The sequence below is a fragment of the Lycorma delicatula genome, chromosome 5 (genome assembly GCF_047948215.1).
Source record: "Lycorma delicatula isolate Av1 chromosome 5, ASM4794821v1, whole genome shotgun sequence".
Classification (NCBI taxonomy): Eukaryota; Metazoa; Arthropoda; class Insecta; order Hemiptera; family Fulgoridae; genus Lycorma; species Lycorma delicatula.
In genome coordinates, this window is record NC_134459.1 from 19,799,853 (window position 1) to 19,825,476 (window position 25,624).

The 25,624-nt window shown below is 30.9% G+C and overlaps 1 protein-coding gene across 1 annotated transcript in view; it reads right to left on the reverse strand.

Annotated features, from left to right (window-relative positions):
* Positions 1-1,473: 1,473 nt before the first annotated feature.
* U4-U6-60K (U4-U6 small nuclear riboprotein factor 60K) overlaps positions 1,474-25,624 on the reverse strand; it is a 37,950-nt gene continuing 13,799 nt past the window's right edge. Inside the window, exons 5-10 of the mRNA XM_075365781.1 lie at positions 19,554-19,758; positions 18,046-18,222; positions 15,680-15,895; positions 8,475-8,582; positions 5,634-5,802; positions 1,474-1,721 (exon numbers count right to left, since the gene is read on the reverse strand). Coding sequence (XP_075221896.1) covers positions 1,578-1,721; positions 5,634-5,802; positions 8,475-8,582; positions 15,680-15,895; positions 18,046-18,222; positions 19,554-19,758 — 1,019 coding nt within the window. The 3' untranslated portion in view covers positions 1,474-1,577. The remainder of the gene's footprint in view (positions 1,722-5,633; positions 5,803-8,474; positions 8,583-15,679; positions 15,896-18,045; positions 18,223-19,553; positions 19,759-25,624) is intronic.

The window sequence follows — 25,624 nt, forward strand, 5'->3', positions numbered from 1 at the left end:
TAATAAATTCTTTTGTGTAATTTTTCTCCTAAAAGTAATCAAGGAATTTTATTCAAGTGTGGCACAGCAATACAATTGTTACTGCTGGCTTGTTTCCTCTAATCATCTGGGTTGACATTTTGTATATAAGCACAAAAATGTTTTGACAAAAACTTAAGAGAGTTTTTTGAGGGGGTATTTTTCATTATTTAATTTGGTACTCTTCTGTTATGTGTCAAGGAAAGTTATTTATTAATCTAGTAGTAATATTGAAGTTATTATTAATTTATCTAATTGTTTTATTAATACTTGTTACTTTATTTACATGGTATCACCTAGTGAATCACTGTACATACTATGAATGTTAGTACAGATTCATATGATCTGTAATTAGCTGATTATTTATCATTAATTATATGACATGATCCAGTCTTGTCTTTGCTTTCAATCATCTATCATGAATTTTGTGCATTTAGTTATACGCGTTGTAAATGAAAATGATGCCGTTTTGTTTTTCCAGAAACACAGCATTCTACACAATCCACATAGATGTGAACATAATTTTAAAAATGGATGGGCTGAACCGGATGTGCTCTAAGGAGGGTTATACAGAAATTTGAACAGTTACACCAAAATACAGGGTAAACATAAAACTATTCAACACATTCTAGGGGTTAATAAAAAATGAACAAAGCAATGTAGAGTGCGTCGATTTTTTCAAACATTAGTGTAGGTATTAAAGTTACTGATGACGTTGAATGAATATGCCAGCGTGATGTATGTGCATAATATGGTATCATGAAAGTGGACCTGTTAATACTATTCTTAATGTTTTCCTTTAGAATATGCCAGTGACCCTCCTAACAAAGACTCATTCATATCTCCCATATGTTCGTATCAAAAATTTAAGGATGCAGGAAATGTAGTACACAAAATGGATACTGCCAGACGTACCATTTCCGAGGAAGTTGTGTAGCGAGTAAGAGAAACTATTTAGAGAAGCCTGCAACTGGATATATCGTGATTGTCAATTGTGAATAATCTAAAAAAGCGCTATTTAGGTGCTTGTGTAGATTATTGGAGGTCTATATACTTAATTTTTTAATTAAAAGTATATTAATTTTTTAAATTATTATTTGCAAACAATAATTAAAATTAAAAAAAAAATCATCATTTAAAAATACCAAACTACCATGCCAAAATAAGTTAACACACACTGGTTATTACACATAACATAACGGTAGCAATTTTTTTAAATTTAATTCACATATCTTCAATTACTTGCACAACATTATTCTGTGGGCTAAGATTTAATGTAAACCAGTTGAACACTGACATAGTGTTTCTTGACATAATAGAACCTTTTATTTTTTAGATTTTTAACCAATTTTTTTATGCTCCAAATATTACCTTATAAAAAAATACACAATGATATAAGTATGACATACAGTGACATTTATAATGGAAGGAAAAAGGAACAAACAGAAATAAATATACATGTGTACTACTACTACTACTTAAAAACTGAAATTGTAAATTAATATTTACAGTAAAATTTATTTTTTTTAAATAGTAAAAATAACTACTACACATAAAATTCATTCTGGCATCCAAATTTTAAAAGTTCGGTCATAAGAGCAAGTAGCAATGTACTTCGAATCTGGAGATATATCTAATCCCATTACTTTTCCATCATGTCCAGATAAGGTCTTTAAAGGCTGCCAAGTTTTACTGGACCAAACCTGAAAAATAAAAGTTTAATACGTATTAAACAAACAGAGCTTTGAATTTTAATTGTACAAACAAGATGTGTATTATCTTGGCACACAAAAGCACAAGACATTATTGGATCTAAATTAATCTTCTTTTGCATAAAATCAAGAGAAAGTAAATAAAATAAAGTCAAATTTTGTTGAACAAGTTATAAATGCATTAACAATAACAATGTTCTGGTGAATTCAGTTTAAAAATATTCATAATTAGGTAGGTTCTCATAACTTTTTTTCATTTTCATTGCAATAAAAATAAAAAAATTACATAAAAATCTTACCTAGAATAACTTGAATTAAAGAGATTTGTAAATGAGAGACCAGTTTTACAGTTTGGTGATACAAATTAAAAACAATATTTACAGCCAAGCTATCAACATTTTATATGTAAAAACTAATTTTGTCAAACAATACTTACAAATTTCTTAGCCATAACTGAAATTACTAATACTGAATAAGAAAGAATATTTTTGAAAAGAATTAATAAATATTTATATCAAGTAAAAGCTGCAGAATATAACACATCATCAGGACACATCACTCTACAAATATGATGAAATTATATTTTTTTGAACATAAAAAATAAACTTAATAGTAAGAAATTTGTAATTATAGAATAAATATTTTTTATTAATCGAAACCAGTAATGAAGTGTTATCAAAAAAATAAAAACAATTTTTTAATTCTTGTTATTCTGTCTTTTTAGCTGAGATCATCTATTTCAATGGCAGCACTGTTTATAATGTATATCAATATTTTCATTAATGTAAGAGGAAGATAAATTATTCAGTACGTTTTAGGGGTTAATAAAAAATGAACAAAGCAATGTAGCACGCATTGAATTTTTTCAAACTTTATGTACGTAATAGATTTACTAATGACCTTAAATAAACACGGGGATGACCTTAAACATCGGGGATTATCAGTTGAGCAATGGTTACCATGCAGGAAAAATCATTGTATGTACTATGGTTTCATGAAAGCAGATTTGTTACTACTATTCATAAATGTTTTTGTTTAGAGTACGGTTTCCTAATAAATCTTTTTAAATATTGGTATCACCAGTTTAAGGATACACAAAGTGTAATATATAAAAAGGGTGTTAGCAAACCTCCCATCTCTGAGGAAGTTTTGAATCGAGTTGAGAACTTTTCTGAGAAACCTAGGTAAATCGACTCATTGTGGGAGAACTGGGAATATCGCAATTGAAAATCGTGAAGGTTCTACACAAGCACCTAAAACTTCATAGATACAAAATTCGGTGCATGCAATTGAAGATGACAATAAACCACGCCATTACAATTTTGCTCAGGATATTCTCAATAAACTGCAAAAGATAATACATTTTTAAAAAAGTAGTCTTCTCTGATAAAGCAATGTTCCATGTTTCTGATCACAATAACCACAACTTGGATTGTCATAACTAATCATAACTGTCGGATTTGGGATAGAGAGACTCTCATGTCATTTGATAAACACAACATGATAGCCTGAAAATTAACATTTGGTGTCTGTTGACTGCTTCTGATGTGACTGGACCATTCACCAAGCTAACGGTTACTAAAGTTATTTATCTTGGCATGTTACAGGAGTATGCAGTAACGCAAATAGCACATCAGTAAATCAATGTTTACTTCCAACAAGATGGTGAACCACCACACTGAGTTTACATGTTAGGGTCTACCCACATGAACAATTGCCTCAATGTTGGATTGGCCACGATGACCAACTCCTTGGCCTCCTCGATCCCCTGACGTTATGGTACTCGATTTCTTTCTTTGGGGGTTTAACAAAAACAGGGTCATGCAAAGATTGTCAACATCAATGAAATAAAGAAGGATCAAAAGTGTAATTAATGGAATATCTCCAATTATTCTTCATAATGTTATGATGTGAATATGTCTAGATATTTTACAAGCTATAAAGAGTGCTCATGTGAAACTTTTTTGGCGTTAATATGGTTATAAATAAAAACATAAATAATGTAAAAAAAAGATTATTAACAAAAACATGATTGTGAGCATTTAGTTAAATAAGTTTACATTTGTAATTTAAATTAATATGTTATCAGGTCTGTGCACAGGTCAATAATACCACCTGCAGAACTAGTCCTATATGTATAGCTAGTTACTTGTGTGTAGTTCCTGATAAATAAATAAATCGATTTGCATCTTCAGTATGGGTTCTAATAGAAAAAAAAATGTTATTGTTAAAATCAATAAGCGATGCAATTCTTGTTCTGAAAGGTGACAAAAACTTAAATTCACAAAGTGCGTGGTATTTTAAAAAAATTAGAAAAAAATTTGATGGGTTTTTTACTAAACAGCTTCCTCTCAAGCGTGGAACAAAACAATTGATAGAAAGATTTTCTTGAAAGAATGATGACATTCTGAGTACCAAATTCATTTTTTTTACAGCTGATTTATTAAATTCAGCCTCCCAGGGGTCAAAATGCATGGCTGTGGAGTTAATTGACCAAACAGCCCAAAAAAATGACTGAATAAGAAATCTGTTATGATGAAATTAGCATGATACAGAAGCAAGAAAAACATGTCTGGGCTAAAGATTTCCTGAAGAGGTCAGCAGAAAGCATGGCCCCCATAGAGTGGTACTGATCAAAATAAAGAAGCTAGCCCATTTTATCAGCTCTAGCCACATCAGCAGTGCAGTAACTTACAGAAGCTTCAATTGTATTGGTTTTATCCATAATAAAAAATGAAACCGTCTAACAACAAAAAGGGCTAGGAAAATCACATTTATAGGCTGTAATTATTATCTTCAGAAAGATCCAGGTTGTGTTTCTCAGGTTGTTGTTGTTGTATCAGTAGATATCTATCTATCAGTAGATATTTTAAGAGGAAAAGGGAGGATGGAAATTAAAATATAAATTCCCAGGAATATTCTCCTAAAAAAAGTTTCTTTGAATTTACCTGTCATTGATCCTAGCACGTGAATTATTGATGAAAACATGGAGAAAGTTAAAGATTGTGTTTGCTAATCGCAGAATCACCATTAAAGAGGTTGCCAAAGAAATAGGAATTTCATATAACTCATGCAAAGAAATGTTTACTAATGTTTTGAACATGAAACGGGTGGCAGCCAAATTTATTCCAACAAAAGCAGCATCATGTAACCATCGTTGAAAAAATGGTTACTGAAGTTGTTGACAACCCAGACTTGCTCAAACACATCACAACTGGTGACAAAACATGGGTGTATGGCAACAGAAATTTTCTGAGAAGCCAAGACCAAAAAAGTACATCAGGTCTGGTCAAATGTGAAGGTCCTTCTTAGAGTTTTCTTCTACTACAATGGAATTGTTCATCACAAATTCCTACCATAACGTCATACAATCAACACGGAGTACTACACAATTTGCGTGAGGCAACCTGGAGAAAACGACTGAAACTTTAGATACAACTCTTGGATTTTGCACAATGACAACACTGGTGCACACCGCTTCACTTATTCAGCAGTTCTTGGCAAAAACATAACATTATTGTGATGTTGCAACCACCTTAATCTCCAGACATGGCTCCCTGTGACTTTTTCTTATTTTCCACAATTTAGAAGGATACTCAAGGAACAATTTTATCTCATCAAAAGATGAGATAAAGGCAAAATCGAAAACTGAGCTCAAGAGGCATTTCACCAGTATTTTTCAAACTGAAAGCTACATTGGCATAAGTGTGTAATATTACCAGGACATTACTTTGAAGGGTAAGGGATAAACATTGAAAATTGAATAAATACTTTTGGAGAAAATTAAAAATTCTCATTACTTTAGATCAAACCTTGTATGTTTTATTATTTTTACAAGAAAATATAAAAAGTTTAAGAGAACATTCACAAAGTTTATTTTTAATCAAAATTAATTTTTATTACCTTTGCTGTATTATCATATGAAGATGTAATCAGAAAATGTCCTCCAGAACGTTGATATTTTACATCAGATATCAGATTCATATGAGCAGGAATTGTATAGATGCATGCTCTACGTCGCAGATCCCATACTCGACATGCATTATCTTCACTTCCAGTAGCAATATGATATCTAAAAAGTAAAAAATTTTAACCAATAAGATATATGTCACATCAAAGAACAATCCAAAGTAAATCAGAAAACATTGTTTTTCTTTTGCCAGAAATCAGCTACTTCACTGGAATTATACGATGTAATAATCTTTCTCTTCTGCAATCTTCAATTAATGTCAAAATATATTTGTATAATCACTTTATTATACAATTAATTTTGAAATATTATAGTTTCATTCTAAACTTTTGCTGATCAGCAAAATAACTAACCCTCATATATTAGTACTTGCACATGTCACATCTACCTCTTACCTTTTGAAAGAATTTACTATAATTTTATCTTCAAATCAATTTTAAATAAACCAATAGAACTAACTATTATTACGTTCTATTTAACAATGTATTTTAAATATTTCTTCCTCATTCTTAATTTTTTCTGGCTTCCTTATGATTGTTGTTTTGCTCTAATTCAGGTTTTCTTTTCTTTTAGACGAGTAAAATTTATTGAACTAATGTAAATTATTTTCTTCCATTAAAAAAAATAAATTTAATGTGAATAATTATAATTTGTGAGGTTCAAAAGTTCCTAACTTTTATGTGGTATAAATAATATTCTTAGGTCAGTTAATTGATCACATATTAAAGAAGTTTGCTTTCCTTCTATTATACATATATTTAAAGACATTAATCATTAATAACACTGAAGATATTACAAATATATGATATTACATGTGATACTACATATTAATATGTGATATTACAAATTTCATTTCTTTATATATATGTCTTTAAATATATGTATAATAGAAGGAAAGCAATGTAATTTGTAATATCACTGAGGAAAGGAACGGCTTATCGTTTTGAAAGATCTGTAACAAGTACTTCCAAAGTTAGTAGTTAGTAATGAATATTCTAATATTATATAAAATATCAAAATATTATGTCAAAGGATTAGTATACAGCAGAGTCCTCAGTTATTATGAGTAATAGGGACTAACTCTTTTTTTTTTTTATACAATAAGTGAGAATTTCAGAAATTGTATAATTAATATATACTACGCCATCTTGTTTCTTTTAAGGCCATATGTCTATATTCTAATATTTAATAATTAATGTAATGTGTTTTTTAGTGTTTTAGAATTTTACTATTTTGCCTATGATATTGTACATTTTCAATGCTAATTTTAAGTGTTTTTGTCTGTTTATGTGTGTGTTTATTGTGGTATACGCCAAATGATAATTTTTTTTTAATTTAAATTTTTACTATTGTTATTTCATTGAGGTTTTATTTTGCCTTTAACATTCAGAGGATGAGATGAATGATTTGAAGCATGTGTGAAAATGCCATGCTTGACCGGAATTTGAACCCGGGACCTCTGCATCAAAGGCTGAGACTACCACTCACACCACAGAGGCCGGCAATAATATTACTTATATATGGGTATTGTCAATAACACTTCATTGTGTGCCCAAGAAAAAAAGCTATCTTTAGTTCTGAACCTAAATACATGAAGTAGTAAAATACATCTAATTGTTATATTGAACACATAATGTAAAGTGAAGTAATGTACAGTAACTCACGATTTATAAAAAGATGAATAAATAAAATATAACTACAATCATGCATTTACAATAACATCAAGAACATAATTCATTTATCTTCATTCAAGAATGTAATTAAGTAATCTACAAACAAATAACGACAATAAAAATAATATTTTCATATTATATTCTTGAATTACTTTAAATAAAAAAATATTTTTAATAAAACAATGATAAAATCCTAATGATACATTATCTGATGATGGATCAATCCCTTTTGTATCACATTCTGACTTTGATCCTGATTATTTATCAACAGCATTCATATTAATATACCAAGTAAACAACACCTAAAGTTATCTAGTTCTCACATATTTTTCTTTTTCTGAATTATATGATTTATGCAATCAAGTCATTTATTTACTATAGTAACAGCTGGATTCTCCTCCAACTAATCTCTATACATTTTTCAGTTTAAATGGTCGACTATTATAGGCTATGTAAATATCAGTGTAATTAATTCCACCGGATTCAGCATTCAGTGATTTGAGTGTGCTTTCTTCCAATATTCTTTACTTTTTCTGGCTTCATAATAAACCTAAAAAATTTGGTCTATATATCACTTTTGTTAAGTTAATGTTATTTTTTACAACCAATAAACTATATTATCATTCTATGAAGTAAATTACAACAAAGATATTTTAATTTTTTACATATGCTTTGTTTTTGTCCTTAATTACTTTGTAGCAGAGGATTTACCAAGTAGTCGCTTAGTCATTTATCCTGTCACATTTATAAGTAAAATTAAATGAGAAAGAACATTTGAACAACCTTGAGTGTAAAAGGTATTTGCAATAAGATAGGCACGGTGTGAAAGTCAATTAATAATGTTTGAGACTTTAGATACAAAATTAAATTTACTGTCATGGTTCATTAAATAAATTGTTAGCTTATAGAATACTTAACATTTAAACTAATATAGTTTTCTGTTTATAAGTGAGTTAAATTATTAATCAATGATAATTGCAGGAATGAGATTTTTAATAATTTTGCAGATAAAATTGTTAAAATTCTGTAAAAAATTGACTAAAGTAAAATTTTTACTTATATTAATATTATTCTTTTATAAAGTACTTATGTTTTACTTACCCATCTGGTGAAAAGTCTATGCCATAAATAGATTTTAGATGTCCTTCCATAAACATTATGCAACGACCAGTTCTTAAATCCCAAACTCTTCCGAATGAATCTAGTCCACTAGAAAATAAATATAATAAAAGTAATAAGTAAATAATTCCACTCAAAAACTGTAACAAAGAATAATACTGGTAAAGATTTAAAGCTCATCACATTTTAAAAGGTAAGTTTTACTTATTCTAGAAAAACAATAATGATGTTTTTAATATGTCCAATAAATTATTTTATACTTCATATCAAGATGCACAGTACAGACTATTATATAGCATATCGTGAAGTTGATATTAAGTAAAGATATTAATTGTATTAAAGTTATTGCATAAAGATAAACTTATCTATAAGAAATAAAATGGAGACTGATCTTTATCAGCAAACAAACAATCAAATTTAAGTGGATGATTGATTCTTTGCCTTGTTTTGTTTATTGAAGAATTATATTATTTTTAAAAAAATAATAAAATAAGATATATATGTATAAAAAAAGTATTACATAATATATTTAATACGAATAGAGTATATGTAACTGAAAACAAGCCAAAATAACTTAACATAGAAAAGTAGTAATAAATTTTATGAACTGATCAAGTCCCTCATCCACTTAATTATACGTTTTTCTTCTTTTTTCTGTTTAGCCATTGGAACCACTGTCAGGTACTTCAGAGGATGAATGAGAATGATATGTATGAATGCAAATGAAAAATAGTCTGTCTTCATTCAGGTCGACCTCAGGTTGACCATTCCTGAGATGTGTAGTTAATTGAAACTCAACCACCAAAGAACACCAGTATCCACAATCTAGTATTCAAATCCGTATAAAAGTAACTGCCTTTACTAGGATTTGAACATTGGAACTCTGACTTCAAAATCAGCTGATTTATGAAGACGTGATCATCACTAGACCTACCTGGTGGGTCAATTAGTTGTACCTATCACATCAAAACGTAACGTGAGATATTGTGAAAATTTACAGTCATCTTAAAAAATAAAGAATGAAACCATATATAAGAAGCTTCCTATATATGTAAATAAAGTTTTCTAACATTACAACTAACATAATTTTAAAGAGGATTTAAAAAACAGTTAATTAATTTTGCAATTAAGAAAGGAAGCAACAAAAAAGAAAGAACTGACTAGACATGACATTTACTAGAGGAAACATTTTTATTATTTACAATGAACAGTAAAAAGTGATCCACATAGATGACCAATGCATTTTAAATTAAATAAAAGATAAATATTTGATTATATAACTTTTTCAACTGAATATTAAAAAAGAAATAGCTGTATGTTTTAACATAAATCCAAAAGAAAAACTACAAAGATCATTCCATCTATTTCTGTTCATGCAACAGTCTACCCAGTACACTGGCTCTGAATCACTCAGTTCATTCATTAAGTTAACTGACACCAAACTTGTAGAAAATATTGTGGCACATCATTTTGTCCTGTAACAATTTAACACATCTATCTCCACAGTTACAATTGAGTGTTCATATAGTGAAGTTGTGCCTGGACGGTTTTTTTTTGGGGCAAAAAACGCCTGCACGTTAACATTGCCTGGAATTTTTTTATTAAAAAATAAAAGAAAATAAAGCTAATCTAAAACATGAATAAAACTTTCAACTAATATCACACATAAAATCTAAAATAAAACCAAAAGTGAATAGAATTTAATAAAGTCCGAGATGGGTGTAAGGAGCCCATTCTTGGATAACAAAAAGACTAAAAAGAAAACTAAAAACCATAAAAGATCTAACATAAAAAATATACACGACAATATTAATTTTTTTGTATTAACCCAGTACTACGCAGAAATAGAAACAACCGGTTTAAAATTGAGAGGGACCTCTCAACAAAGAACCTGGGGTTGCCAAACGATAATCCAGAATACATAAACAAAAATGTTTCAGCTGATCATGGGAAAGAGTTTTCATCGGCAAGAGAATTGAAAAAGGAAAAGGGCTTCAGCTACTTGTGCGTATGTAACGAAAACGTTTTTTACACAGAAGTGATGGTGCACCTGTAATTGTGCTTATGTTGATGATGTCAATAAATTTAAATAGTGTTTTATTAAGTTTTATTATTTAATTTTTTCTTTAAATAGTGTTTTGTTAAGTTTTTTATTATTTTTTCTTTTATGGAAGATAAATCTTTATTTCTAATTCATAAAAATATAAGGAGCATATGTACAAAATTTTGTTTGATTAATCCTTAAATGAAATTGTTGTTTTAAACTTATTTCCTAAAATAATAGTATTAACTGAGATATGGCTTTATGATAAAGAACTAAATAATTACCTAATAGATGGATATAATCTTTATACCAAAATGAAACTTATAGAGCTGGAGATATAATAGTGAAAGATGTGCAAAATGACATTCCTGTCAAGGTCAATCAGGCCAGTTTCTTATCAGCTGACAGCATTTGTTTATCTTTGTTGACAATTGTTTACAGAATTTTTGCTTTTTATAGATATCGTTGGTCGATAGCAGAGGTTTAAAACAGAAACTAAATGTCATTAAAATTAAACCATGGGTATCAGATAATTTATTAAATAGAATTAAAAGAGCAAATTTATTGTTTAAAAAAGTTAAAAATCAACCATATAATTTATATTTAAAAAGATATTACAGTAGGTACAGGAATAGACTTATCTATGACATATGGAAGTCTAAAGAATTATATTTCAGAATCTTTTTTATTAATAACACTGGTAATTCTAGGGAACAGTGGAAACTATTGATCAATTAATGGGTAAAAAGGATAAAAAGATACAAAATAGATGAAATTAAGCTGAGATAAATAGCCAGATAGTTAGAAAGGTTCAAAAGTTTTCGGATATTTTTAATAGCTATTTTTTAGGAATTGCAAAGAAATTAATTAAAAACACCTCTTGAGAATGTTACAGTTCAGAATCAATATTTGCATAACAATATTTCTACTGTAACTGAAGTCAGAGTCACTATTTTCCTACAGCCTACACATTATCTTGAGATTGAAAAAATTATAAAGCCTATGAAAGCCAAAGTGTCATCTGATTTTGGTGAGATTTCTTTGTATGCCCTAAAATTTGTGTGTCAACATATTTCTCATGTTTTTGCGCAATTATTCAATTTAATTCTGAAGTCGGGAAAATTTCTAGATAAACTTAAACTAATAGTGGTAGTCCTATTTATAAAAGAGGAGATAGTAATTATGCCAGGAACTTTAGGCCCATAGCCCTGCTTTCACAATTTTCAAAGATTCTGGAAACTGTAGTAAATTCAAGAATATTTAACTTTCTTAATACAAATAATTTTTCAGTGTTAATCAATTTGGCTTTCAGAAAAATTAAGTCACTGAAAATACCTTACTTAAATTTGTCTGACGATTGGTAAACAGCATCAATGAAGATTCTAAAGTTGGCACCTTCTTTCTGGATATCCAGAAGGCCTACGATGTCGTTAATCATAATATATTATTAAATATGATGGAGCAAGAGGTTTAGCCTTTAACTGGTTTCACTCCAACTTCAAGGGAAGAAAAGGATAAAATTAAAAATACGCTCAGTAATGAGGGAGTAATAGAATTTGTGTCCCTCAAGATTCAATTTTGGGCCCAATTCTGTTCCTATTTATATTAACAATTTTTGTTCTGGCATTTCAAGAGGTTGTTTGACCTCATTTGCATATGATACTGCCCTTTTTTATAGAGAAGAATGTTTTAACTGAGTTTTGAAATCTATCGAAGAGGACTTAATTAAAATTAGGTTGTGGTTAGGCAAAAACAGGATACTTTAAATGCATCTAAATCCAAATACATAATTTTCCAGTTAAAGGGGGAGAAAACTAGCAACTCACATGTTAGATAGATATCATAATCTCACTTGCTCAAGACAGCTGAATGTAGTTGCGATAATGCTGATCAAGTCGATAGTATGAAATATCTAGGGGTAACTACTGATTGCAATCTTTTATGGAAAATGATATTCTTAGTCTAAAGAATGAAATGTTTTGTTTCGTCAGAAAGTTTTATTATCTTTGGGATTTCTGCCCAATTGGTGTTCTAATACTTTACTTGGTTTTGATTGAATCTTGATTAAGATATAGAACTGAATGTTGAATTGATGTGTATTTTAATAAAATTCGCTCACAGTGATAGGACAGAAACATCTTATACGTGTCATACCTGCTAGGACACATTCATTCCCATTTTTTTTGTATATTAAACTTGCTTCCTTTGATGCATCTATACTTGTTTAAGGTACTTAAACTTTTCTTTTTTAGGAGCTCTTAAATATAAACTAATTGACAGATGTGCGAAGCAAGGATAATTTTGTACTTCCTAGACCCTGGAAGGAGCGTTTTCAAATATTTTTCAGTTATATGGCACAGTTTATAATTGTTTGTAAGGTTGTGTGAAAGATAGTAAAGGTTTAAATTCGTTCAAAATTTCTCTTATGCTTTCTCATTCAGTATGAAAATGCTGAGTTTTTGATTCAATTGTGATTAAAATTGACAGGTTATCCTAGGGAAGCTTTTGTGAATCACTTTTTGACTTCTAATGACAAACTGAACGATTTTCCCTATCTTTAATATTTCAACAATTTATAGCAACTGTTAAATGTCTACTCCTATCCTCATTTATATATCTTTAATAATCTTCAATATTTTAATCATAAATTGATGGATACTCCTAAAACAGCAGTCTTGTTCTCAAGGAGTGCCTAATTTTCCAATCAGAAAAATTATTTCTTCATAACTAAATTATTGCATCACAGTTTTAAACTAGAAAACTATAGTTACTCTTGTGAGCCTGTTGTAGTTTTTTGAAGTTCAATTAGAAACTATGGGTACAAACTGTTGTAGGTCAACAGAAGTATTTATACGAGGGCTTTTTTTTCCAACTTCCGATCCTGCATCTAAGTAAACAAGAAATAGGCAGGAGCCAGGTCTGCATGTCGTGCAATTACACCGCCCCCCCACCACAACCTCTGCCACTGTTGGCTCCATTGCATCAGTTTGAGTTGAGCTATGGGCAAATGAACATGGCCACTACGATTGATATTCCTGCTAAGTGCCAGTTGCGAAGTGTGATAAGTTTTCTGCAAGCAGAAGGATGTAGCAGTGTTAAAATCCATAGCAGAATGAGCCTAGTGTATGGTAAAAACTTTGAGTGACAGTAGTGTACATGAATAGTGTAGGAAATTTAGAGAAGGGCAAACAGACATCCATGATAAAGGTGGGCAAGGACACAAATCTGTCACTAATGTATACCTGGTTGAGCGTGTTAATGATTTTGTCTACGATAAATAGGTTTACAATAAGTGAACTTTCTGCAGAAACCAGATATTTTAAGGTCTTCTCTGTACACAATTATAACTAAAGACCCTAGGATACCGGAAACTGAGTGCACATTGGGTCCCAAAAATGTTGAGCGACGATCACACAAAATACAGCAAATGGTGCCAGCCTTAATGTTTCTTGCATGTTACAATAATGAGGAGGAAGAGTTTTTAAAATCTATCATTACTGGCGATGAGACTTGTATCCAGCATCATAATCCAGAAACAGTCTAAACAGTAGATGCACACTTCTTCTCCAAACAAACAAAAAAATTAAAACACACACACTTAACAATAGGAAAAAATGGATACAGTTTTTTGGGACCATAAAGCATCTTGTTAGTGGACTTTATAGAGAAGAGGACAACAATAACAAAAAAAGTTTATTGTGAATCTACGTCACCTTCACAGAGCGATCCAGAACAAACGATGAGGCATGCTCTCATCCGGCGTGGTTTTGAACCGCAACAATGCACGACTGCACTGTGCCAATGTAACGCAAGACCTCCTCAAACAATTCAAGTGAGAAGTTTTTTTCACTTAAATTGTTTGAAGACCTAGCAGCTAGTAATTTTCACCTCTTTCAATAATTGAAGGCATGGTTGGGCACACAACACTTTGCCACCAATGAAGAACTTCGGGAGGCTGTCAAGGCTTACCTTACCTCACTGGCAGCAAACTTCTTTGAAGAGGGCATCAGAAGCTGGTGTCACGATATGACAAATGCCTCAATCAAGTATAGTTTCTAATAGCATGCTATAATATATTATATAGCATAATGCTACTACATATGTATACATAATATTATATTAATTAGAATAATATACATGAATGTATAGAGCACATTAATCAATTAAAAAGTATAAATTTACAAATTGTTACAAAAATAAAATTGCATATAAGCTTGTGTAATAGTATTAATAAAAATTCAAAACTGTTGAGAAAATGAGCCTTTACACATTATTAAAAATAAAATATACTATTCTAGTACTTTGGAAGACTTCAAATCTACACACAAACTGCAATTAAAGGAGACCAGAGTTTTGTTAAAGGGTTGAACGACAACTGAAATTGAAAATGTTATTGTACAGCAGAGATGAAACTTAATGAGCTTACAAAATTCTGTAAATTTTTTGGGCAATGGTTCAAAAAATGTCAATATATGAAAGATTGATGGCATTAATTTTTGGGCAAATATGAAAAAGGGATGGTAATTTTTAATTTTTGTATAGTGTAAATAGAAAATTGAGCTTTACCACAATGAAAGTGATTAACAAATTTTTTTATAATTCCAAAGTTTTAAGTCAATTGTGTTTAGGGGTGGGGGATATTCAACATTAGTGTTATAGTTTTTGCTAATATCTCAAGAACACATTGACCAAAAAAGTTGAAATTGGGACAAACATCTATCTGGTTATATATATTCCAGACTTATCCTAATTTTCCCATCAGACAAGGAGGCATCACAATAACCTTATTTTTTTACTAAACTATGTATTATTTTAGCCTTGTAAAAGTTTTTATTTAATACTTATATAACTGACCAACAAAAACATATTTAATATAATTCAAGTTATATTACACACGTTTTTTTTAAATATTAAATTACGAATCCATACTGCCAGTTAAGACCTTTAACACCCTACATGTTCATAACATTTCCTATTTAACATGTTAACAGCAGCCACTGCAAGAATAATTGATAAATCCAAATGCATCCATCCTTTAACAATAACAGATTAATTTGTTAAATTAAAATTAATTTTTTATAGCTATAAATAAACCCTAAAAGTTCATAAATACTTAACAAATAATATCAGAATTACATCTTACCCAGATGCTGCTAGGGCACCATCATTCTGGAAAGACAAGCAATATACAGGTTTAGTGTGGCCTTCTTGATGTAAAACTTCTTGTCCGGCTAATAAATCCCATAATCTCCATGACATGTCAAAACAACAAGTACCTAAAAATCTTCCACTCGGATGAAATGCAATTCTTGACACTCTGTGAGGAGCATGACCTTCTACATCAGCTAGCGGGTCCTCACTGGTAAAAATGAAACTCACATTAAAAATAACATTTAATGGAACATTTTACAAAGAAAAATAAAAATTGAGAAGCAATAACTTGGCAGGTAAACAAAAAATCTTATCTTTCATGACTATTTTTTTTTGGCATGAATGCATTTTCTACCCAAATCTTCTCAAAATAATCTGCATTTTCTACGTAAGTTACTATACAACAACAGCTAGTAAATACTCAAAATTTTCTATTTTTAAAATCTCAGAATCACAAAACAGATATCAATTACACATTTTTTGTTACAATATAAATAAAATAACTCTTTTCATAAAAGACTGATATATTGGGGAGGGGTAATGTATGTTTATGCTTTCTTTCTTTTTTTTTTCCTGTTTGGCCTCCGGTAACTACTGTTTAGATAATTCTTCAGAGGATGAATGAGGATGATATGTATGAGTGTAGATGAAGTGTAGTCTTGTACACTCTCAGTTCGACCATTCCTGAGATGTGTGGTTAATTGAAACCCAACCACCAAAGAACACCGGTATCCACGATCTAGTATTCAAATCCATGTAAAAATAACTGGCTTTACTAGGACTTGAACGCTGTAACTCTCGACTTCCAAATCAGCTGATTTGGGAAGACGCGTTAACCACTAGACCAACCCGGTGGATTTATGTTTATGCTAATTAATATTTTAGTTAACTGTAATAAAAACAGCAGGATAAACTGCCATCAAATTAATAAAAAAAATGAAAGAAATTGTGCTTAAAATACTGTTCATGTTTTTATACATTGTTTTTAATCAAGCTTTAATGTTTTGTTTTTTAATCAAACATATAAATATGCATGATTAAAAAATGCAGAGAATTTTTTAATTTCCCGAGCTGTGAAGTCCAATTGTCAAAATTTTTTTTCTGTTACGTTGATACACTTGTCCGTAATGTATGTTTATACTGGTAGCCATATTGGATACTTAATTTATTGCTGGCTGTCAAAAAGGTTACATGTATTTCAGTAAGGTCAGATATTTTTAACTTGTGGAAAAATGGAACAAAGAATTTGCATTATATTTTGATTTAAGAATGGAATAAAGTGCAGCATTGCATTGAAGATGTTGAATTTTGCTTTCAGCAATTCTACTATGAATAAAAAAAGCGTTTACAAGTGGTACAAAAATTTGCAAGAGGGTATTTCCAAGATGACAAGCTCCCTGGATGTCCCAGCACATCAACTGATGACAACATTGAAAAAGTGAAGAAAATGATGATGGACAATTGCCAAATCACCATCAGAGAGGTTCGTAATGATGTTGACGTATGATTTGGCTCATGCCAAGCCATTTTTTTTGTATGTTTTGGATGTGAAACGTGTGGCAGCAAGATTTGTTCCAAAATTGTTGAATTTCAATCAAAAGCAGTGCTGAATGAACATTGCTCAGGAGTTCCTGAATGAAGAGAACAATGATCCAGAACTGCTCAAACGGGTCATAACCGGTGATGAAACACGGGTGTATAACATCAAAACTAAGGCACATTTGTCCCAATGGAAGCTTGCTGAAGAGCTATGACTAAAAAGAGCTTGTCAAGTTCAATTGAATGTGAAGGTTCTGATCACTGGGTTCTTCAATTTTAACGACTTAGCACATCTTGAGTTTTTGCCATCAGGTTGTACAGTCAATAAAGATTACTACTTGGAGGTTTTATGTCGTTTATGTTAAGAAAATGCCTGGATTTGTATCAAAACAATTCATGGCAATTGCAACACGATGACGGCACCTGTTCACACTTCACTGCTGGTTTGTGAATTTTTGGCCAAAAACACCACTATGATGCCTCAGCTTCTGTATTCACCCAACACAGCCCCCCCCCCGCGACTTCTTTCTATACCCGAAGCTGAAAAGAACCATGAAAGGATGAAGTTTTGTCATCATAAAGAGATAAAAACAATAGCTGAAGGAGCTAAACATCGTACCGAAAATTACATTCCAGAAGTGTTTTGAAGACTGGAAAAAGCACTGGCACAAATACATTATATCTAAAAGCGAGTACTTTGAAGGTAACAAAATCAATATTGAGAATAAATAAAGATTTTTTGAGAAAACCTAAACTTCTGCATTTTTTTAGTCAAGCTTTGTATCTATCATAAATACATTTAAAAATAATAATAATTACCTTTTCAGATTCCATAATTTGACAGAACCATCGACAGCACATGAAGCAAGTGCACAAATAGAATCCTCCTGTAACGCATAAGGATTAAAGACAATAGCACCAACATTGCATGTATGTCCTTTAAATGTTGAAATGTGTTCACAATCTGGTATCGACCAAAGTTTACAAAGGCCACTCCTGTAAATTAATAGTAACTTATAAACTTATTAACTAACCTTTCAATGAAAAATTCTGCATTTATTTGAACAATAGTATATTTAATTCTCTTCAGTAAAGTTACCATAATGCAGAATAATTGTCAATTACAATATTCAGAATACTAACACAACTTATAAGTGGAATTTTAAAACTTGGAAAAAAAACAGTTGTTAACAATCTCACTGTACTTTTATTTACTCCTATACTTACTTAATTTGATTTTTGGTTTCTTCAGAAAACAACTTTAATAGAATCTTTAAGTTACAAAGCAATCAGTCAGATCTATTCAAAATTTTAATTATACTAGACCGTCTAAAATCTGGTTTATTATCAAATAAAATTCTGGCTATTCTTGGTAGATTTTTTGGTATAGTTTATATGTTTTGAAGATCCTGGGCAAGGCAATAAATTATCCTGATTTATCCCGTGGATAGATTATATTTTTTCACCTCCTTATTTGCTTCGTTCCCATTATAGGACCATGTGGTACGTCTGACTCTGAGTTTAGCATTCTATAAGCAGCCCCCTGTCAAAATTTCTAAGCCATTACTTAGGGATTTATCTGCTTGGAGACTGTATAATAAAGCTTAAAGCTGAAGTGCCTATTTCGTAGTTAGGTCTCATAATCTCTCTTTCAATAATAAATATAATTGTTATGAATAACCTAAATTTGAAGCAAAATAGTAATAATGCCAGAAAACGAATATTTGGCATTCAAAATACATGAAAATATTCTAAGAAAAACCATAATTTGTGAATTAACAATTTTTCTAAAGCTCATATAACATTAGTGTGAAGCCAACACCAGCACATTCAAGAGTAAATTATGAAAATGATTTATTAATCAAGTTTTATTCTCAGAAGAATTTAATACAACTCTGCATAACAACTACTAGGCATTTCAGTGTACATTGTACCAAAATAGTGAAACAATTATTACCATTAAATGATAACAATCATTGAACTCCATTTATCTAAAAAAATATCTATAACTAATCTGTTGTACTTAATAGTAGAGTGTGTGTGTATGTGGGTTTGGCATGCAAACATGTTTGCTTATATTATATATAACATACAAATTCTAAACCTAACAAACAAGAATGGAGATATTAGCTATGAAAATACATTAATTTATTAAATTAAATAGTTAAACACTTCTAGCAAAGGTGTTTTATAGTAATCAAAACCCCAAATAATCATGGATGCCACCAATAAAGAAAAAAACATTTATTTTGAACATAAAAAGATTTATGGCAGTAAGAAATTAAAAAAAAAAAAACAAGAAAAAAATAATAAAAGTGGATACTCACCAAGATGCTGTAGCTAACATTTTTGAATCAGGACTAAAATTACAATATGATAAAGGTCTGGTATCACCAATTTGGCTACAAGCTATTGTAAGTGACGTTAAATGCTTTTGTAGTTCTTGTCTTCGTGCTGTTATTGTAGCTTCTGGTTGCAGCAATTCTTCTTTTGCTGCTATTAATCGTTTCTTTGCACGCCTTAATGAATAATCTGGAAAAAAGAAAACATTACATAAAAATATTTGTATATTAAATTTATTTTTAACTTTTTTAACTTAAATGTATTTAATATTATTTAACTAATATTTAAAAAAGACTATACAAAAGTATCAAATTACATCGTGTAATATTCACACACAAAACAAACCTCTGCATACGCAAGTGGCAAATAAATATAAATTATATATATTTCTAAATAAATTTTTTAACTTTATAACTGGTAATATTACTCAGTATTAAGAAACATAAAAAGATTAATATAAAATTATAATATTATTTTTTATGCATTGTTGTAAAAACAAAGTTTTCTGATAAGGAACAACTAAAAAGGGGAAGGTATATACCTAATTCTAAGCAGACCTGTTAAACTAGAGAGATCAGTGGATGAAGATCAAATAGGCTGCCAGCAAATTATTATCCAGTGAAAATGAAAATTTTCAACCTGTAGGTAAAATAATAGAAACTTTGAAGTTGTCTCGTGTAACACCCAAAATAATCCATATGTTTATAAAATTAAGCAATAAAAAAAATTAATCAAAGTTAAAACCAGTGAATTAGCTGATGAATTGGGTCAGATATTTGGAAGGATAACCACTACCACAGAAATATAACTTACTGAATTATACTGAATTATTATAAACATAAATCAGAAATTTTATTATATATGAGGTGATTGAAAAATTTTAAGATAGGTGTAGCCACTGCTTAATAGGAGAGGGAAGATTTGCCTGCAGGTGTGGAAGGGGAATCTATTTTGTCCTTGAAAAATCCTGAAAAGATCACCCTAAAATCTTTTAAGTAGAGGTTGGCATCCTGGTGAGTAAAGACATGTTTTCAGTTTTCAGTGATTAATGATTTCACAGAATGGATGAAAAAATGAAACTATGAATTTGTGTCAAATTTTGTTGGAAAACTGGAGATCAGCATCGGAGACTAATGAACTTATACAAATAGCTTTTGGGAAAAAATGACAAATGTTTTTATCTGGTTCAACAAATTCAAATATGGCCGTGAATCAATCGAAGATGACTACCCTCCCCCATCTGGTTGGCCTTCTACTTCAAAAACCAATGAAAACATTGAAAGTTTGTAATTCAGTGTGCTCTGAATGTAGACTTACAATTTGGGAGATGGCTGATGAACTGAATCTAAGTTTCTACGTGGTTTAGTCAATTTTAACTAAAAATTTAAACATGCATTGAATGTCCACAAAATTCATTTCAACTTGTCAGACCAGCACAAACTACACTGACTTTTAGTGTCCCAAGAACTGATTAATTGAGTCAAAGCTGATCCAGATTTGTTAAATAAGGTTTAACTGATCCAAATCATGGGTTTATGGGTATGACCCAGACACAACCATCACAGTGAAGGATCCACATTCCAGAACTAAAGAAAATACAACAAAGCTGGTCGAAAGTGAAGACAATTTTGGTGATTTTCTTTAATTCTATGGATGTCATGCATCATGAACTTGCTCATACAGTGCAGACATTCAACCAGAAATTCTATAAGTTTTTACAAGCATCCTGCACTCTGGTAAGATAAAAACTGGCTCCTCCACCATGACTATGCACTGGGTCATTGTGCGTTCTTGTTAGCGAACGTTTTGGCCTTAATTTCAAATTTCTGTGGTTCCACCACCTGATTTATCCCATACTGCCATCAAAATAATTAGTGCATACTATATGAGGAGTCCATGTCTTATCATGATCACCAATTTTACACTGAAAGTACAAATTATATGCTTTTTTAATTAAAGGTGTAATGTTTTTTATATTTGATTTTAGAGTAAACTCACCACATACATAACAAAAAGCATCCACATCATTTATACAATTTCGAGGAATTATGACACTGCACTGTTAACAAACTTTAGACAGCAATAAGGCTGAATAAAATTAATTAATCCCTAGATCCAGTGCTTAATACAAACAACACAGCTGTGTTTTCAGCTACATGTTTTCACCTGCACAGACATGATCAATCTTGTCTACGAAGGCTCACTCTTCAGTATTAGATACATCATAATACGTGACTATGATATGATTTAATTCTTTGTCTAGTATTTATAACTTACAAATTATGTTAACAAAGTTAAACAATAAAAAATGAGCTAAAAAAATACAATATAGGAGCTTAAAATGCTAACTATATGTTGAACAATGAAAAAATCCTTTAATAAAAATTTAACATTTTTCAGAAATGGTGGGTGATAGAAAGATTCAGATTTATTCATTTTCAGCAACAAAAAACAGATTGAAATCATGTATGATACATTAGGAAACAAAAATCATGTTAATCAGTGTTATTCTTTGTTTTAATATTTCTTAGTTATCATAAGTAAACCTAGCTCTTTTATTGCATTATTTGACTATAATCTAATCCCCAATGTAGAGAGTTAGATTCATTTTTATAAAAAAGGATGGGGTAAGGCAGGTTTTCTACTCTATGGAGTTTGAGGTACTTATTTATATAAAAGTTGAATGGGGTCATAATGTAAAAGCAAAATGAATAAATCAGTCCAAAAGTTTAATATATACATAATATGAAAAAATTCCAGTAGTAATGAGAAATGAACAAAAGTATTTTAAACTATTTTTAAACAAATTACATAATATTCAACATTTCAAAATGGGAAAAAGAGATAAAACTGTTGGAATTCTTCATCACTATCCATCCAACCATATCTAAATAAGACTATAACTATATAAATATTAAAAAGATTATACAAGGTGTCTCAAGAAAAGACTGAAAAAAATTCAGGACATATTCTTTAATTGAAAATGAAATTGTTCATTTAAACATGGATCGCAAAACACTTATCTTTATAGCTTGCAAAAAATTTTGTCCTAATTTCTGCTCCAGGAGTAAAATGAAGCTATACTCAAATTCTTGAAACTTAAATGGTAAATTTGAGTTTTCAATATAATGTACGGTTTTAATCTAAAAAGACTTTTCAAAAGTTCAATTTGATAGTTTTGACCTCAAAAACTTAAATCGGTTCGCAACTGTAGTAATACTATTCTTAATTCCTTCTTTAAAGGATCAGGATGTATGAAATTGGGCTCATATTATTGTTAAAATGACAGCATTCAAGATTTGTTTTTATTTTATTTTTTTTAATTTCCCTGCTTCCCGGAACTGGATAGGCAGTAAAGCGTCACACAGCTCTGGAAAGTGCCTTTGTTTCTAATCATGAAGGCAGGCAGCCAGGCCCGGCTATACCATTCCCAGACACCCCACCTCTGGGTCTTTGTCAGCTGGTCTTTTGGCAGCTGGGTCTTGGTCTTTTGTGCCTGCCTCTAACAGGGTAACCCCTGCCAGGTCTTGGTCTTAATAGCTCAAGGGCTCGACAGTCCCCGACCTTCATTGCCACCGCCCACCCGCGTAACACATTCTCAAGGACAAACTGGCTGTCTCTCACCCTGTCGCTTCTTTTTCTTTTCTTTTAGTATCCCTGACATGAACGTTGCTATCATGTGAAGATTCTCCACACTTGCCAGCATGGTTTCTACAATGGATTCTACGTCGATTGCCCCTGTGTTTGCGTTCCCTCTCACTGCTGCACCTCCCACCTTGGGCACTGGAACACCATGTACTTGGGTGTGTCAATCCCCACAATAAGGGCAGTTGGGATCCTCCACCCTTCTTTGGCCACTCAAGTAGCTCCTAAAGACCCTATGCCCTGTCAAGAACTGTGTGAACCAGAAGTTGGTCTCACCAAACCTCCTCTGACCCACACCTTGACCTGGAGTATCAGCCGATGTGTTCACCTGCCCTTGATGGACACATCCCATCTGCATTGCCAATCACACATTAAAACAGCCTGTGCTTCCTCTCTTGATTCGCCATTATATCTTAGAGTATGTTGTTTGGCTAGTTGCTGCAGAGGCGAAATGCCAGCCACAACCATTACTGCCTCTGTTGATACAGTGGCATACGCCAAGATGGTCTTGAGCAATATGCCTCTGCACCCCCTTAAGTATTCGTCTGTTACGCTCCACTTCTAAGACTGTCCCACACAGGAACCCCGTACAATAATGAGTGGACTACATGGACATATAATCTTCTTTTGGATGCCTGGGGTCCTTCAACATTATATAACTGAAATTTTTAGGACGTTAATTAAGAGGGAAATTTTGTGATTACTTATGGTGTTTGACCTGAAAAATTGAATACAGGTCGCAGAACCATACATGCAATAGTTTTGGGGAAATTTGGGATAAAATCAATAAATTGGGGTAAAAAAATCCTGTTTTTTATGTTTGACGTACAATAACTTTGTTAAGTGGGTAATAAACACATAAAAGCTTTAAATAAAACTTGTAGAGAATTTAATTATAAACAAAATGGTGAAAGATAAGTTGAATACAACAAAGAAAAGTTCAAATTTTATTTAGAAATAGTACAGTTTTTTATAATAACAACATATGCACAAAGTGCATTATATATACCCGTTTATATTAAATGTTGAATAATGAGCCCTCCATTTCCAACAGATCTCTTGGCGTGATTCTGTACTGCTTTAGTTATTCTTTTAATTTCTTCAGGGCTGTCCTTAAGTTGTTTAGCCACACCAATAGTGTGGACAATTAATTCCTCATGAGAATATATTTTTATTTTGCAATATTTTTCATCCATTCCCAGACACAAAAATCTAAAAGTTTTAGATCAGACGATCTTGGTGGCCAAAAATCTGGAAATCCATGATCAATCTATTTCTCAGGGAAATGATGATTTAAGCGATTAGAAACAGCACAAGAGAAGTGAGAGGCACACCACTATGATGGAAGTATACTTTGCATCTTGGCGCTAGAGAAACATTTTCAAGCTATACAGCAATTTTTCTTGAAGAAAATGCAAGCAGACCTCAGCATTTAAGTGGACAGATAATAACAATCCAAACAACAAATTGTAAAGAAGGCACTGCACCAAACATTAACACTACATTGATATTGAAAATTGCCTTCCACAGTTTCATGAGGATTTACTTCTGCCCAATCCATGTATGCTCATTGTCTAAGTTGTTGACACCATCTTGAATGAAATTTGCCTCGTCTGTAAACAAAACATACTTATAGAGTTGTTGATTTGTATTCCACTAGTTGCAGAACTCCAAGTGAAGTAGAACATCTCCTGGGTGGAGATGTTGTAATGGCTGTTCATGATAAGGATAAAACTTGTTTTGTTTAAGTGTCCTCTAAACCATCAAATGTGAAACTCCAATTCGCTTAGAAAGACATCATGTACTGAAGCCTGCTGAACTGCATCGATAATAATTTCATGAATAACAGCGCCATGTACGACAGATCATTCATAATTGGTAAAAATACTAGGTAGTAAAACTTTTCCCAAAGATTGCAAAAAGTCATGCTAATTGTTTTGGGATCTGGAATCCTAAGATTTGGGAAATGTATTTAATATTCTACTGCAGCAACTGTACCATTACCATTACACACACCCAAAATGAATATCACATCATTGTTTTCCTCTCTTGAAAATAAGTATAGCATTATTTCAATGGCAAATCGTGTTTATAAAATTTACAGAAAAACTTCACTAATGACAGCACAATTCACAGTACCTGATATACTTAATGTACTTTAGAGAATGATTCAAACATTAATACAGTATTATGCATTATTTATCAGCTGTTGTAATTTTACTGCCAGCTTTGAAATAATAATTCTTCAAATAATCTATTATATTTTTGTCATCAATAAAACAATTATTATTTAAGTAATTTTTGTTCATTAATTTTTATTTTACAATTCTGTAATTTCTGTTTTTTTTTTTGTTTTTTTTTGTTTTTTTTAACAGCAATTTTGAAAAGTAAATTTGTTTTTATAAATTTT